The sequence below is a fragment of the Zingiber officinale genome, chromosome 7A (genome assembly GCF_018446385.1).
Source record: "Zingiber officinale cultivar Zhangliang chromosome 7A, Zo_v1.1, whole genome shotgun sequence".
Classification (NCBI taxonomy): Eukaryota; Viridiplantae; Streptophyta; class Magnoliopsida; order Zingiberales; family Zingiberaceae; genus Zingiber; species Zingiber officinale.
In genome coordinates this window covers 138,935,509-138,952,316 of record NC_055998.1, presented here as the reverse complement: position 1 = coordinate 138,952,316, position 16,808 = coordinate 138,935,509, and the positions used below count along the sequence as shown (strand labels likewise).

Below are 16,808 nucleotides of genomic sequence, written 5' to 3'. Positions count from 1 at the left end.
ATTATATTTCTTTAATTTTGCTTAATTATTTTTTTGAATAATTTATAGAATCTATTAAAAATTTATTATTTAGCAAAAAAAAATTCTAATTTCTCTTATCATTATAGAATTACTATAAGAGAAAAAAACTTTATCGGATTATTAAAAGATAAGTTATTTTAAAAAAAAAATAGATAAAAACATTCCTGTGAAAAATGATCACTTGTACCTCAAATTAAAAAATATTAAAAAAAGAACAAATTGTTTGCTTTACTATCATTTTAATCATTTTTAAAAATAAAGTATATTTTTGAGGCCCTCTTATTTCCTAAAAGAACATTTAATTAACAACACAACCACAACCGCAATGTAATCCTATGAAGACGACTCATTATTCTTCAGTTTTTATCAATAAATTCGTCGATAAAATGCTGCTAACCACCCATAACAATAGTCATAGTCAATCCACCATAGTCAATCCACCGTGTCTTTAACCGTACAAAAAAATCCTTCCACTCCTAATCAATTTAACGATCAACTTATAAGTTGTTCCTATGATTTATCTCCATATAATTTAGGAATGAACTATGAAAAAAAGTTAGAATAAACATAATCACTTTTTACAATAATAGAAGTACTCATTTTCATATTTCAAGAACTACTTAATCTCAAGTACTCATTTTTATATTCCAAGAACTACTTAGGCTATGTCTAATTAGGAATAATGTAATTATATTTGTAATGTAATAAACTTTGTAGGCTATGTTTAGTAGAGTATAATTTATCTTATAATGTAATTAGAATTATATTACAAGGTTGACTATTTTATTTGATTTAATTTTAAACTTATAATGTAACGTAATCTTGATTACAAAAGGTACTGAAGTTTTGTAATATGAATTACAAAGTAAATATTATATAATCCGATTACATTACGATGTTACCGTTTAACCAAAATTTAAATACTAAATATACTCCTAGTCCGCTGCCGACCGTCACCCATCGCCGCTAGCCACCGGCCGCCGCAAGCTGCTACCATCGACCGGCGACGGCAGGCAGCGGCCGACGGTCGCTAGTTGCTAATGGCTGCCGCAAGCTCCGGCAGTGGTGCGGCGACTGTCGATAGAGGTCGCAAGATATTTTTATCATTTTATAATAATACAAATTACATTCCTTATACAAATAATGAACATCAAACAAAAAATGTAATCACTAATCAAATATTATATACATTACATTACCAAACGTAGTAATGTAATCAAGATTACATTACATTATATTACAAATTTAATTACATTACAAGCTAAATTACATTACATCCAACCAAACGTAATCGTAATGTTATATAATCTTGTTTCAATTATTACGTTTGGTAATGTAATATATATAATCTTTGATGTAATTACATTATTTTGTTTAATGTTTATTATTTTTTATAAAGAATATAATTCATATTATTATAAAATAATAAAAATATCTTCTATCGGAAGCAACGACTGACGGTGGCAGCCAGCAGTGGTGGCCGGGTCAGGCAGCAGAAGTGACGTTGAAGACCGATTGATGCTAAAAATAGACTAAGGGGTATATTTAACATTTAAATTTTAGTTAAACGATGACCTCGTAATGTAATCGGATTACATGGTGTTGACTTATAATCCAGATTATAAAATTTTATTACCTTTTATAATCTAGATTACATTACAATACAACTTTAAAATTATACAAAATAAAATAATCAATATTATAATATAATCTTGATTACATTTCAAGACGAATTACCTCATACCAAACGTAGCCTTAGTCTCAAGTTGAGAGTGTAAAAAACAAGATTATAGACAAATTACACAACTTTATAAAGGATTTCGTCTACTAGACATTGTTTTGCTTCGATGTAAATTACAAAAGAATGATAGATACAATACTTGAACAAGGGCAAACGGGAATATTTCTTCATGAACAGAACGATATAGTTAGCAAATATGCTTACTAGCTTCCAGACAAAGAGGAGCACACAAAGACATGGATACCAACCTTGGCAGACAGAATTGAGTTTCGACATTATAGCATCAATCGCTCAATAAGGTGGATAGTAAGCACCAGGGTAAGACCCTGCAAAAAGATTTCGAATGTGTAAAATTTTGCTCATGCATATTTCAGTAGCTTCGACACTAGTTCAAAAGATGATGACGCCGTTTGAAACTCACCTGGTGGGTAATAAGGCTGTGCTGCTGGAGGAGGGTACTGCAGCAAGTTGGGCTGCGTCTGATAAGGAAGAGGATAAGCTTGTGTCGCATAGACTTGCGAAGGAGGCGGATAGCTGGAAGTTGGAAAAGGATACGATGCATACATGCTGACTGCAGGATAAGCTCCCGGTGCATATGGAGCATAGGCTGGGGCATATGCCGGTGGTGGTGTTCCTGGTGTTCCTGGTGAGTATGGTGGGGCAGATGGAGAGGTTGCTGCAGAGCTTTGCTGCTTCCAAACAATTCAAGATGGAATTTACTAGTGACCTCTAGTTGGATGGATAGCATAGGGAATCAAACTTACCAATGTGGTTTGAAAGTGCATGATCACCTTCACCTCTCCAGCAAACCTTCAAAACAAATTCAGGCAAGCTTCAGCTCATATTAAACAGAAGATAATTGTAATTAGTTTGTAGACAGTAGGATGGGCATCTGATTAGGTCTTACTTCAAATGTTTGGTCTGCAGAGGCCAAGAATTGTCATCATAACCATGGGAGAGGACCTTGTGCAATTGAATCCTACAAAGAGGATGGGTCAAGGTCAAGCCTTCTGAGTCTTAATTCAATAGCATTTCCAAAATATGGAGATTCACAAAATTTGCTATGTAGAAGGAATGGAACTAGTTTTATCATTCTAGCAGTTGAAACCCTAGACGGAGTAACATGGAGCAACTGGATCCCGAGGAGAAGATGGATCAAGGTCAATCTTTCAACATCCTAATTCAATAGCCAAATCCATATCCAGAATTAGGAGATTCAAGAAAAATCGCTATATAGAAGAAAATGAACCAATTTTATCATTCTAGCAGTTGAAACTCTAGACGGAGAAACATGGAGATGGATCAAGGTCAATCTTTCAGCATCCTAATTCAATAGCCAAATGCATATCCAGGATTAGGAGATTCAAGAAAATTCACTAGGTTTATCATCTAGCAGTTGAAACCCTAGACAGAGTAACATGGAGCAATTGGATCCTGAGAAGAAGATGGATCAAGGTCAATCTTTCAGCATCCTAATTCAATAGCCAAATGCATATTTAGAATTAGGAGATTCAAGAAAATTCACTATATAGAATAAAAGGAACTAGTTTGATCAAGGTCAATCCTTCTGAGTCTTAATTCAATTGCTAAATGAATATCCAGAATATGGACAAAAAATTCGCTATGTAGAAGAAAAGGAACTAGTTTTATCATTCTAACAGTTGAAAGTCTAGACGGAGTAACATGGAGCAATTGAATCTAGAGAAGAAGATGGATCAGGGTCAATCCTCCAGAACCTTAATTCAATAGCCAAGTCCATATCCAGAATATGGAGGTTCAAGAAAATTTGCTATGTAGAAAAGGAACTAGTTTATCATTCTGGCAATTGAAACCCTAGACGGAGTAACATGGAGCAATTGAATCCTGAGAACAAGACGGATCAAGGTAAAACCTTCAGAACCCCAATTCAATAGCCAAGTGCATATCCAGAATATGGAGAATTGGAGAGTCAAGAAAATTCGCTGTATAGAAAAGGAACTAGTTTTATCATTTTAGCAGTTGAAACCCTAGACAGAGTAACATGGACCAATTGAATCCTGAGAAGAAGATGGATGATCAAGTTCAATCCTTCGGCATCCTAATTCAATAGCCAAATGCATAGAAGAAAAGGAAGTAGTTTGATCGTTCTAGAAATTGAAACCCAAGGAGTCTGAAAAATCAAGGCAAGGAGGTGAACCTGCCGTTGCCGATGAAATCATCGGCGGTGAAGGTGTTGCTGTTCCAGATCGTGACATTCAACTCCCGCAAGCCTTCGACGAGAGGAATCTGGAACTTCTCATGGAAGTTGGGGTTTTTTCCGCCATCTACGATCCCAAAAGTGCGCATTTTAAAAGCAAAATCCCCTCATTTTGGACCGACAAAGCGCGACCTTGCAAACCCTAAAAGAAAATCCAAGGCAATCGAAGGCACGCGAGGAGGGAGAAAAGGGGGCCGACCTGTGCAGGTGCGAGTGCGGAACTTGGAATTGGCGTATTCGAGACAGACGTAGGGATCCTGCCGCGAGAACAGCTCGGTGTCCTTCAATTTGCTGCATCCGACCACTGCTCGCCGAACAGAAGGCGATCAAAAGGGAGGTTAATCGATCGCGAGGAGGGAGGGAAAAAGATATTTGTGGCGTCACCTGTGACCTCGAGGATCTGGTCTTGGATTCCGGGAAACGACGACATGAAGATCGAAGATGAGGAATTTGGGGAGGAAAACGACAAACGGAGTCGAGGAAAAGATCGGTTACCGTTGCGTTGAAGATGAACATTTATAGAAAGTCAAATTAAGTCAACCCGCCTTTTCGTTGAAATAGTCAAACTAAATCTGGTCAACAACTTTTACATGTTCGTAGAAAATTAAAAATGGTGTGAAGATTTTTTAAAAACAATTATCAAATTAACTTCTTATCTGAAATTTAATATTCAAAATATTTTTATTTTTATTTTATAATTTTGTTCCGGATTTGTTACTAATTTTCGATGTAGGCATTTTTTTTTAAAAAAAATTATCTATCGAATAAAATAATCTTTTATATTTCATCTTGAAATAACTTTAATTAAATTTATTTTAAAGTGATGTATTTTTAGTCAAAATTAATTATGCATGAAATCTTATATTTGAGAATTTTTTTAAATTTATGCACTTTTATCTATATAGATAATTAACTATGTCTATTTTTTTTAAATTTTCTTTTTATGCTAAATTTATCGATTTATAAATTTTATCAAATCTAGAAGTTGAAAACAGAATTTATAATATTTTGTTACGTTATTTAATTATCTCATTTATTTTCTATTGGTGCATTATTCTTCACCTAATTTAATGATCGTGTTTTTTAATGGTTTGCTAGATTTTTAAAATATATATTAATTGTGTTAATTGAATTACATTAGTTATATTAGAATTAGAAGAAGAAAAAAAATGGTACCAATGCTAAGAATGCCACCAAAAATTTTACAGTGTCATTTGTTATTTTAATAATTTAGATATTTGAATTTTACCCTATCAATCCGGGAGGTAGATGACTTTGTTCGTCAATCCAAATCACAATTTACGCGGGTATCAATTCGGAAGGTAGATGACCTTGATTATAAATCCGAATCATAACTTATGCATATTCAGCATCCAAAGTTGCTCACCCATCTATCTTCGTCTTATAACCCTAACTCCCATCTTGTCTAAAATATCATTATCGTCATCACTTGACAACGACTTCTAGATCTTCGCCAACGACTACACCAAACCACCACCCTCCACATTTGACAACCACTCCCGAACCTTGGCCAGTGACAACACCTTCACAAAGAGGAACCATGTCTATCGAGAGCGACTAAAGCTCGCTCCACTCTATTGATTCTTCACTAGAATAAACATGAAAGAGCTCTTTAAAATTTAAATTCTTTTCCCTCCAAATTTTGCCCAAACTCTCATTGTCATCAACACTTGACAACGACTTCTAGATCTTCGCCAACGACTACACCAAACCACCACCCTCCACATTTGACAACCACTCCCGAACCTTGGCCAGTGACAACACCTTCACAAAGAGGAACCATGTCTATCGAGAGCGACTAAAGCTCGCTCCCCTGTATCCAATCTTCCCTAGAATAAACACGAAAGAGCTCCTTAAAATTTAAATTCTATTCCCTCCAAATTCCCATCTTGCCTAAACTCTCATTGTCATCAACACCTGACAACAACTTCTAGGCCTTTGCCATCGACTACACCAAACCGAGAACCACCCTCCACACTTGACAGCCACTCCCAAACCTTGGCCAATGACTACACCTATGCAAAGAGGAACCATGTCTATCGAGAGCAACTAAAGCTCACCCCACTCTATCCACTCTTCACTAGAATAAACATGAAAGAGCTCCTTAGAATTTAAATTCTTTTCCCTCCAAATTCAATGATTCCTTGAAAGGATCACAGAACCACCTACACAAAAGTGTTAGTCAAAGAAAGGCTCTACTGATGCAAAGGTAACAAATATCACTCAGAAAAACACAAGCGATATAAATCGAAGCAGCGAATGAATGGCTTGTTCGGAATGTCTACTGGTAGTGATACGTTTACCATAAAACACGCAAATAAGGATATCAAGTTTAAGCGAGCAACTAAATCCACCTTGATGCTAACCCTCAGCCTAAATGGAACCCGGAGGTCTTGTACAGAAAAGAAACAGCAAGGTGGTTCACTTCCTCTTCTTGGTAGGTGGTTGCGGTAGCTCTTCATCCTCTTCATCGTCATCCTCTTCTACATCTTCATCCTCATCCTCACCGTCAGAATCATCATCGTCGTCATCATCGTCATCTTCCTCTTCACTTCCTCCACCATTGGCCTCAGGGTCGTCATCCTCTTCACCGCCTTCTTTATCATTTTCTTCTCCAGACACATCATCATCGCCTCCATCATCTTCTGAACCATCTCCATCCTCGTCGTTGTCGTCATCCTCATCATCATCTGACTCACCATCATCCTTGTTCTCTGGGGCATCATCGTGTTTGCTTCTTCGTATCATTCTTCAAGAAAGAACACAATAAGGACCACTATAACTAAGTCGACTAAAGGTTAGGAGAACATACTCATAAATCACTTTCGACTCTTCACCAGAGAGGGCAGCATTACTTGAAGATCCTTCCTGAAGCACAATTCAGAAAAGTCCATGTTATCGAAGAAACATGGGAGCCAAATCAGACGAACATATGTTCCGTTTCATTTGGGTGTGTAAAACATAAACTGAAAACACTGCTGTCGATACACAGTCAACGGTTCTCATATTAAACTCTAAAGTGCAAATTTAACATTATGACAGATGAAAGTTCAGTAGCATCCTTCTATGTTAATATGCTTGCGAAAACATTTCAAAATTAAGTTGTTTGAGTGAAAAAAAGATGCCGCAGCATAGAATTCTACTCATGGAAAAAGTGAAAGATCAATCAGGGTATCGAACAAACAATATGTATCATTGTCAGGCATGGTTAAAAGCATTACTGATTGTGATGGAAACAAAAAAAAAAAAAAAAAACTGAATCGTAAAACATGTGAGTTGCAAAGGAAAAAAAAAAAGAAACTCCATTGGTAATGAGCATCATGGTCATTCAAAATCCCTTTTTTTTTAAAAAAAAAACACACACACAAGAGTCAGCGGCTTTCATCTTAGAATTCAGGAAATAACTTTAGGCAGTCGCATTCTAATTTAAGAGATCAGTTACCAAAGCAGTCTAATCTAGGATTCTTTAGATTAATTTTTACCCCAAAACAGGAACCAACTACAAGCATCTACACGTTAGTGTAATTTTTATTTATCATCAAGAAAAAACTAGAAGCAAGGTAGGAAACAAAAATGAATAAACCCTACTGTAGTTACAAATAAAGAAATTGGAGCCAAGCATCTAGCCTTTCCTTCAAACTAAGACTCTAGATCATCGAAAAAGAACAGGTACCTAGAAAACTTTTGAAGAGAACATCAATCTACTTGGATATAACCAAAGTTGTAATGACTATATCAACCACAAATAAGCACGACTGCACTTGAAAAGACTGCAAAATCTATTGATCTACTAAATTAAGCAAGACTCTAGATCGACATGACAAATGCACACGAAGCTAAAAATCTCGCTACTTATGCAACTCGACTACAAGTAAAGGCACAATATCCACTTCTACAATCCCCAAATTTAATGCACTAACACAGAGAAAAGAGAGCCCTTACTGCGAGTAGAAGCCAAAGGAGAAGCCTTTCGGTCACCAGCACAGACTCCGCCACCAGCAATTTCGCCATGGAGTAGAGAGCAGCAGCTCCATCACTCTTGCTTTGACACAGGGCCTCCATACCTAGAAACGAAGCGCTGCAATCCCTAAGAAGCAGCAACAAAGGGCGTAGCAAATACCATCTCAAAGCTGGACAAACGAAAGAATCAAGAGAGGACAAACCTACCGGAGTCGAAGAGGAGAGGAAGAATGGAAAGGAGAGCACTTCAGATCGAAGCAATAGCGCGAGATCTCCCGTTTGCCCTCTCGGGGATTTGATTAGGGTTTTGAGGGATTGAGTCCCTGTGTGGATCCTATCCAAAAAGTCGTATGTGCGCAGAGATTTGAAAATTAATCCTACAGTATGTTGAAGTAGCGTACACCTAGAATGGAGGATTGTAAGGACGGAAATTAGACGGGAGGTTGGATAGGATCGTCGATGAGTTTAGGGTTATCGGCCCGTGGATTTGTAGAGTTACAGCTGGCGCCGCTTACCAAATGCCAAATGAATTGAGAGAAGTCAAACCAATCCGAATCTAACTAGGATTCCCAGAGAATCTACAATTAATTTTTATCAAATTTACAATTTTTTAATAATAATTTTATCAAATAAAATTATACAAACTCAATTATGATTGATTATCTTGAGTCGAACTTTTAGACCGTTAATTATGTTCAAACTTATTTTAGAGAATAATAATTCGAGTTTAAAATGAATTTAAATGTGATCATTAAATTTTAATTTTCATTGTTAAAAAAATTATATTTTTAAAATTATTTGATTGATTATTAGAGTAAAATATGATAATGTTTATTTTAGGCAGTCTAGAATTTGTAGACCTCTATTAAATATAGATAAATAAATGATAGAAGATATTGTATAATTGATTATTGAAAATATGTTTGTTTATTTTAAAAGTTAAATATGATTTAAAAATCTTGTTGTGTTTATGAATATTATTTATAAATAATTTATAATTTTTATTTATAAATATTAACAAGTTGAATATATATATATACAGAAGTGCTCTCCTGCGGAATGTTTGGTGCGGAATGATGCGGCGCCGCTGACCTGGACGCCTACGTCAAATAAGTTGCGTTAAAATGGCTTGGTGAGAAAACTCGTTCCTCTCCTCCCGCGATCTAGGGTTTCCCGTTGCTCACCCTTCTCCGCCGAAGCTCCTCCCTCACTCTCGCCGCCTCCCTCTCTCGTCGAGCTACAACTCTTTCTCCGCGGCACCTCCCTCTCTCGTGACGAGCACCACCTCCTTCGTCGCGGTGCCTCCCTCTCTCGTGACGAGCACCACCTTCGCCGCGACGACTCCCTCTCGCCGCGACACAATGCCTCCCTCTCTCGCGACGCCTCCCTCCGCGCCGAGCTCTCTCGCTGCAACTCGTGACTCTCCTCCCCACCGCAACATCCTCTCAGGTTGCCCTAAAATTCTCCAAACTTGATATAATTTGTTTAAGTATTCGCTATACTTTTATAATTTCAATCAATATTTGAATTTGATACATCAACCTTACCGAAGCAAAATCGTTTGGGATTTTAAACATTTCTGTGTATTTCTGTTAAACATACCTATGAATTTGATAAAAATCTGTCCTGCTTCCTGCGGTAGATTGTTTGACATTTGTATTGTTTCTGTTATTTTGCTTTTGTGATATTTGTGGTGTTAATAAAAAATTTATATTTGACTTAAATTTCTGTGTATTTTGCTTCTGTGACATTAAATACAGAAGTGTTATTTTGCTTCTGTAGAGATTTTGTTGGCATAATTTGTGTTGTAAATTTGTTTATGTTACATATGATAAATATGTTTGAGAATGCTCTATGCAATTGATTTTAGTTTAATGCAATTGATAAACTTTATATTTTAGTTTTATTATATTTGGCATAATACTATGTAAATCTGTTACATGTGAAATTTCTTTGCTGTTCTTGAATTGTGAGAGAACTAATATGTATAATATGTAGATTTGTTTGTAAGTGTTTCTTGGGACCTAATTTGATCTAATTAGGTTGAATATCTCCAGCATTTATAACTTTATGGTCTATGGAGTAGGTTTTACATGATTTTATGTCTTTTCGCATATTGGTGTTGTTCAGGTATAATTAGAGAAAATTCATGGCAGTTGGTTCTTCATCATCATCATCTTCCACTCGACGACGTATGAATGACGAGCAATGTGAAGCTCCCCACATATTATGTTATTGTGGATTACGAGCTATTCTTCAGACATTATGGACCGAATCAAATCCAGGAAGGCGATTTTTTTCATGTCCAAAATATAGAGTAAGTTTTCGCTATCTTAACACGATGTTGTGAGTTTTTAAATTATTGTGTGATGATTAAGTTGTTTTTAAATTCAGGAAAGAGGATGTGACTTTTTCTTATGGCATGATCCAGAACCATCACAGAGAAGTAAGACAATTATTAATGAGTTGAAGTGGAATAACAAAAAATTAAAGTTGGAGATTAGTGAATTAAAGAAATGTGCTAGTTACAATGGTGAAGTTGATTATAATGATGTTTTGGATGATGGAAACAACAATTATGCAACTATGCAGTTGAGTGATGAAATATCTTCATTGAATAGGAAATTTAGAATTGCTATCATGGTAATTGTATGTACTTGGATTGTGATGATGTGGATGTGGTTGATGTAACTTGTGTTGTGATGTTACTTGACATTGTGATGTAACTCTATGTGATGTAACTTGTTTTCTTATGTAACTTGTTTTGTTTCATGGTTACAATTTCAAGATGGTCCTATTATTGATCCTAAGCTTGAAATCTTTGCCTTGCCATTTACATTCAAAATGTTCAATGTTAAACCAAGAACTAAAATTGTACACTAGTATTTTGGATGGTCAGAGATGCAAACGTATAAAAGAATGTTCACAGAAATGCATCATCATTTTCTCCCTTTTCTAACCGAAGCATTTTGCTTTGTCCAAAGTCTTTAATGCAAGCTTTCTTCAATAATGAAGAAAACTCCATATGTTTGTGTCGCTTTCATTACCAGTCTTTTACCGGCATATGTTTGCTGATTATTTGTTGGGCTGCAGGCTCAATGCAACGTTGATGCTCCAATTGCACCATTTGCAGCGAAACACAGCAGAAAGAGCGCTTGGCCTTATGGTTAGATCAGGTGAATCAGAAATCGTAGAGAAACAGCAGAATCAGAAATCGCAGAGAAACAACAGAAGACAAACGACATCGTTGTGGATCGGTCAACAGACCGATCCATAGCCTTCCGGACCGATCAGGACACATCCTGATCGGTCTGGGATGATGCTGATCGGTCTGTGGACCGATCAGCCCTATTGCTCTGAATCCCATCGCTTCTTACTGATCGGTCACCAGACCGATCAGATAATCCACAAAATGCTTCTGTGTGGTTACTGATCGGTTACGAGACCGATCAGATAATTAAGGTATCACTGGATCGGTCGACAGACCGATCCAGTCAGCCAAAGTATCACTGGATCGGTTGTCAGTAGAGCTTCCCAGCCCTAAACCCTAACGTCTTCCTGGTCCAGAGAACGAGCTACCAAGCCCTCTCTGACCTAGTCTGGAGAACAAGCTACCGAGCCCTCTCTGACTTCCACATTCGGTCCAGAGAACGAGCTACTGAGCCCTCTCTGACCTAGTCCGGAGAATGAGCTACCGAGCCCTCTCCGACTTCGTCCGGTCCAGAGAACGAGCTACCGAGCCCTCTCTGACCTAGTCCGGAGAACGAGCTACCGAGCCCTCTCTGACCTAGTCCGGAGAACGAGCTACCGAGCCCTCTCCGACTTCGTCCGGTCCAGAGAACGAGCTACCGAGCCCTCTCCGACTTCGTCCGGTCCAGAGAACGAGCTACCGAGCCCTCTCTGACCTAGTCCGGAGAACGAGCTACCGAGCCCTCTCCGACTTTGCGTGCCAAGTATCCGTACTTGGACTTTTCCTCTCCACATGATCAACCTTGATCATTAATCAATCTGAGTTTAATTAATATCTGATACAAACTTAAATCAGTGTCAACATCAAAACAACAACCAGATCAGACTGTATTAACAATCTCCCCCTTTTTGTTGTTTGACAACACGATTTAAGTTTAGATCAGAAATGTTCATATTTCCCTAATTTTAGGGGAATCAAGATCCTCCCCCTAAAACAGATACAACACCATGTAAGGATAGGGGAATCAAGATCCTCCCCCTAAAGCCAAACTTTCATTTATCTCTAAACTTAGTTATCTTCTCCCCCTTTGTCAAACACCGAAAAAGTGCGAATTAGGTAAGAAAACGTTAAAGGACTCCCCCTTAACCCATACTGTCTTTTTCTTAATCCACCTAGAATGCCCTCTAAGTGTATTATAAGACAGTAATAAAGAAATAAGAGACATACAAGACATGGCATATGAACAGCAAATTAATAACCAATAGGAAGTGAAACATAAAGAAAAACAAGAAAATGAGCAGCATAAATATATGAAATCAACAAGTATCCAGGTCAGACATAAGTATCCAACAAACAATATCCAAAACATAGATACTCAAAATGACATCATAGAACAATGTGTATCAATCAGCCTCCTCATCATGAGGAGCATCAGCATCATCAACAGGAGGAGTGAGTCCCTGAGGTGGCATGCCGCTGCTCGAGGATGGATAGCCCGGGAAATCCTGCGGAGGTGGGTATCTGGCCATCCATCCCATAATCGCCTGATGTGTCGCCAACTGCTGACTGCGTAAATCATCGTAGCACTGGTCAATCCGGATGCGCAGCCCGTGGAGCTCAGCAACCAGCAGCTCATCGTGCCGATTAATGCGACTCTCCAGCTCGGCGATCTGCCAGCGCAGATCAGGATCTGCCTCACCATCGTCAGCAGCAGCAGCAGCAGGAGGAGCAACCTGTCGTGGAGGTCCCGTGGTAACTCACCCAGAGCTCTCCCATCCTTCCACCGAACCTCCCCATTTTGTCCTATGATGCGAGACTTGGAAAATGCCCGTTTCCCAAGTCTGCAGTCCTGCCTGACCATCTTGACTATTCTACCCTTGGAGACATCAATCTGAAGGGTCTCGAGCCAATCTGTAATTATATGCCCATAAGACATATAAACAGTGAAGCTGTTTGGCTCACTATAGGAGATGATCGAAGAATAGATGCTAGACATGATGTCAAAGTCGAGACGCCGATGCAGTCCATAAAGCATCAGGCAATGATATGGTCGGATCTAAGATAAGGGTTTAGATGTGATTGGCAGAAGGCAGTTTGTGACAATTTTAAAGAGAATGTAATCTGGGGCAGATAATCTCAAGGTTGCAAAAGTAGGAAAATCAACATCTAATTCATCTAGCCCTCCCGGTCTAGGATGTATGAAGAAATACTCATAAATGAAGTCAGATGAGACATCAAAGGGTGAAGGTAAGGGGTCTGGTAAGTCAGGATATATAGAAAAGACATTTCCGGAACACCTCCGGCAAGCTAGATAGTCAAAGAAGGCTGGGAAACTGAAATCAAGAGTCTGCTTAGCAACTTTTGTTTTATAACTTACATCATTAGTTTGATGAAGATTGTTATAAAACTCAGATACTAAGTTATAATTGATATCTCGTTCTAAATAGACAAGTGAATCAAGTTTGTAGTAGGCAATGATTTCTGACACAGTTGGACAAAATTCGTCCATGAATTTTCGATCCACAGACCTACAAGGGAGTAATTTAAATGTTCTTTGTTTAAAGGCTTCCTCAAAATGGTGGTTTGGAAATCTCCCGAAGACAGATGGTTGAGGTCGGGAGGGAGCCTTAGACTTGGACTTCTCAGGCGACTTAGACTTAGAGGTTCCTTCACCCACTTGTTTCTTCCTAAGGTTTAACAATGTGATACAATGGGGCAAATAAGTGAGCATCGGAGCCACCAACACCCGAAAGCCAAAACAAAATGCACAGATACGGTGAGAAACGAAACTGAGATGCCAAGGTGAGTAGTTCTAGAGAAGTATGGAGTTACCTTGGTGCCATTGAAGTATCTTTTGGCTAGGGCTTTGGCTAGGGCTTCGGCGTCCAAAGAGAAGAGAAGAGTTGAGGTGTAGAAAAGTGTCAGCTAGGGCTTCAGCGTGAAATGGGAAAAGAAAGGATCGGGAAGATTTAAGGGAGATGGGTGTCCAGGTGTTGAAATGATCGGACGGCTGTCCGATCAGGAGATATCAGGAACCTCCTGATCGGTCCCTGGATCGATCCAGGAACCTCCTGATCGGTCTGTAGACCGATCAGAAGACGATCAGTAGACTGCTGATCGGTCCAGGGACCGATCAGGGAACCTTCTGATCGGTCTGTAGACCGATCAGAAGGCGATCAGTAGCCCTCTGCGAACCAGACTGACCTGATCGGTCCCCGGCCCGATCAGGGAACTCCTGATCGGTCTGTAGACCGATCAGAAGACGATCAGTAAGCTTCCTGGCGTACAAAATGAACCTGATCGGTCCCTGGACCGATCCAGGAACCTCTTGATCGGTCTGTAGACCGATCAGTGTCACTGAAATTTCTCCAGTAATTTCAGTTACTGAAATTCGTAGAGGTGTAGAGGTGTTCGATAATTCGTAGAAGTTTCTCCAGTAAAACTTCCAAATCCAGTACGTGGAGGAACGAGGGGAAAATAAGACAAAGGAAAAAAATTCCCTTGAAAATTATATGTGCTGCATTACAACCTTTTCAGAATTACATCCTCACCATCATATTTGGCCAACGCTTAACGAGGTAAATATTCAAGCAACCACCTCATACATGCTTATGATTTTGTACATAAGAAATACAAATTCATACTAGTAACTTTCAGGGCAAAGGAAACAAAAACTCAAACATGAATTGCTAGTAGCTAGCTGTATCAACATGTACCATTTGTATCAACATCATGCCAGTAACTCATGACATTTTACATTACATGAATTGTAAGATCATGTCTGTAAATTGCATGTACAAAAGACTTTGGCGCATAGAAATTTTCAAATGGACATGTCTGGTGTAGGCTGCCATACAATGTTGCCGCAGGTGCAACTAATCATCCGGAATCGGGGAACCCATGAACTTCCTCTTGCAAGCAAGACATGTACCTTGTAAAAGGAAAGAACTTATTATGATACTAATTTTTAGTAGAAGTGCAGTAAAAATAAGGTTGAAATCACTTCATAACAATAGTATGTCAAACAATTTGCACTTTAATTAGTAACAACGAAATATATACTTATTCTGTTCCTAAAACCTCAACCTTTTAGGACAAAGATCAACATATTTACCATGGTGCTAGAATAATTATGATGTTCCAAGAAACAATATTCAAATTTTAAACAATATTATCCCCAATTAAGGTCCATACGTTGTACTTGGATCAGTGAGTCCACTTGTAACAATATAAATGCATAGATTGGTCCCTTCTCACACAAGTAACTTTTGTTGCAAGTGGTCAACTAACATATTCAAAAAGCATCTATATATTCTATCATCGACTGTTAAGACACTAAATATGAGAAATGCACTGTCACTTCAAAACTCAATGGAGGATAATTAACATATAAAACAAACATCAAACATTTAATGCAATTGGAAATTACCTGAATAGCAAAATTGTTAGCAAGTGCTCCCATGAGAAGAGGAGTAGCAAAATTGTTAAGACACTAGCGCATGTTGTTAGAACCTGCAATAATAAAGATAATTTATTAATTTAATTTTCTGAATAAACCACTGCAATTTAATAAATTATAACTTTGATAGTACCTGCTATAGATCCTAAATCTGGTTCATATATGTCGTCAACACTATTAAGATTAGTATCTTCAGTTGATCTGCTAATTGACACATTGTCATATTTACAGAATGTAATAAAATAAATTTATGTTTGCAAGTAAACTTATAATAGAAATGTAGAATGACACATACGTTTGTTGTAAATTTGGACAGTTGCGCTTGTCATGTGACACTCCTCGATGTCCGCATCCATGACAAAGCCTAGAATTTGAGATTGATTTTTCCTTTGAAAATTTCAATCTCTTTCCACATCCCTTAGTTCTTACTGCAAAAGGATCACTAATACCAAGACCTTCATCAATGGATTTCTTTTTGTTACTTCTATCATTGCATGTTGTACTAATGGACATCTCTTTCATTTTGTTGTAGATACAATCAAATTGTTCATCCAAGAAGGTTGTCCTCTCATTACTCATAGATGCATCATCAACTAATACTGAAGCTTTATAGGACAACCTCGAGTGCCTCGACATCAAATACCTTTCTGAATCTGGATCATCAATAACATTTTGCTCCCCTAAAGCATATATTGCGCCAACTTTTGCATCTCGTGTCCATCGTTTGAGTATATACGTATCAGGCAAAAGAAACACTTGGTTGATACAAAAAAAAACTAACATATGTCTACATAGAATGTCCTCAAACTCAAATTTCGTGCAGCTACACGATATGTAGTCCCTTTGTTTGTCATGCGTGAGCACTCTTGATTTTGAGGAAGAAGGACTTTGAAATTTCATCACATGGTAAACCGCTGAGGTAGCACCTGTAAATGTCTGTTGCACATAATAACTATGACTCTCGGTCATTTCACTTTGAAACTCTAGCCATTTTTTTTTTGTACAGCTTAACCATTTGAGTTTCCATTGGCCAGGTTGTCTTAACCTTGGGCTGTTCATTCATATCAATATGGTCCGCAACCAACTCATTGTGTTTTTGGTGTCTCAGTGTTCTATTAAAGCGGGTGATAAAATCCATTAATGAGTTCTTATTTGAGACATATTTCTTGAAAATGCATGT

General features: G+C 37.9%; 2 protein-coding genes across 4 annotated transcripts; both read right to left on the bottom strand.

Annotated features, from left to right (window-relative positions):
• Nucleotides 1–1,773: 1,773 nt before the first annotated feature.
• LOC122000562 (elicitor-responsive protein 1-like) lies at nt 1,774–4,526 on the bottom strand. Of its 3 annotated transcripts, none has more exons than XM_042554934.1 (7): nt 4,383–4,507; nt 4,198–4,302; nt 3,939–4,065; nt 2,670–2,741; nt 2,527–2,572; nt 2,184–2,454; nt 1,798–2,088 (listed from the first exon to the last, which is right to left on the bottom strand). In XM_042554934.1, exons 1-7 carry the CDS (start codon nt 4,426–4,428, stop codon nt 2,054–2,056), a joined length of 702 nt encoding a protein of 233 aa, XP_042410868.1. In that variant the 5' UTR covers nt 4,429–4,507; the 3' UTR covers nt 1,798–2,053. The 3 variants fall into 3 exon arrangements, with proteins under 3 accessions (XP_042410870.1, XP_042410868.1, XP_042410869.1); XM_042554935.1 differs by having other exon boundaries at nt 1,801–2,088; nt 2,184–2,451; XM_042554936.1 differs by lacking the exon at nt 3,939–4,065 and having other exon boundaries at nt 1,774–2,088; nt 2,184–2,241; nt 2,327–2,454; nt 4,198–4,526.
• Nucleotides 4,527–6,262: 1,736 nt separating this feature from the next.
• LOC122002839 (prostatic spermine-binding protein-like) lies at nt 6,263–8,337 on the bottom strand. The gene is made up of 4 exons (XM_042558188.1): nt 8,183–8,337; nt 7,962–8,083; nt 6,832–6,887; nt 6,263–6,768 (listed from the first exon to the last, which is right to left on the bottom strand). The coding sequence occupies exons 2-4, from the start codon at nt 8,079–8,081 to the stop codon at nt 6,441–6,443; spliced, it is 504 nt and encodes a 167-aa protein (XP_042414122.1). The 5' UTR covers nt 8,082–8,083; nt 8,183–8,337; the 3' UTR covers nt 6,263–6,440.
• Nucleotides 8,338–16,808: the final 8,471 nt, after the last annotated feature.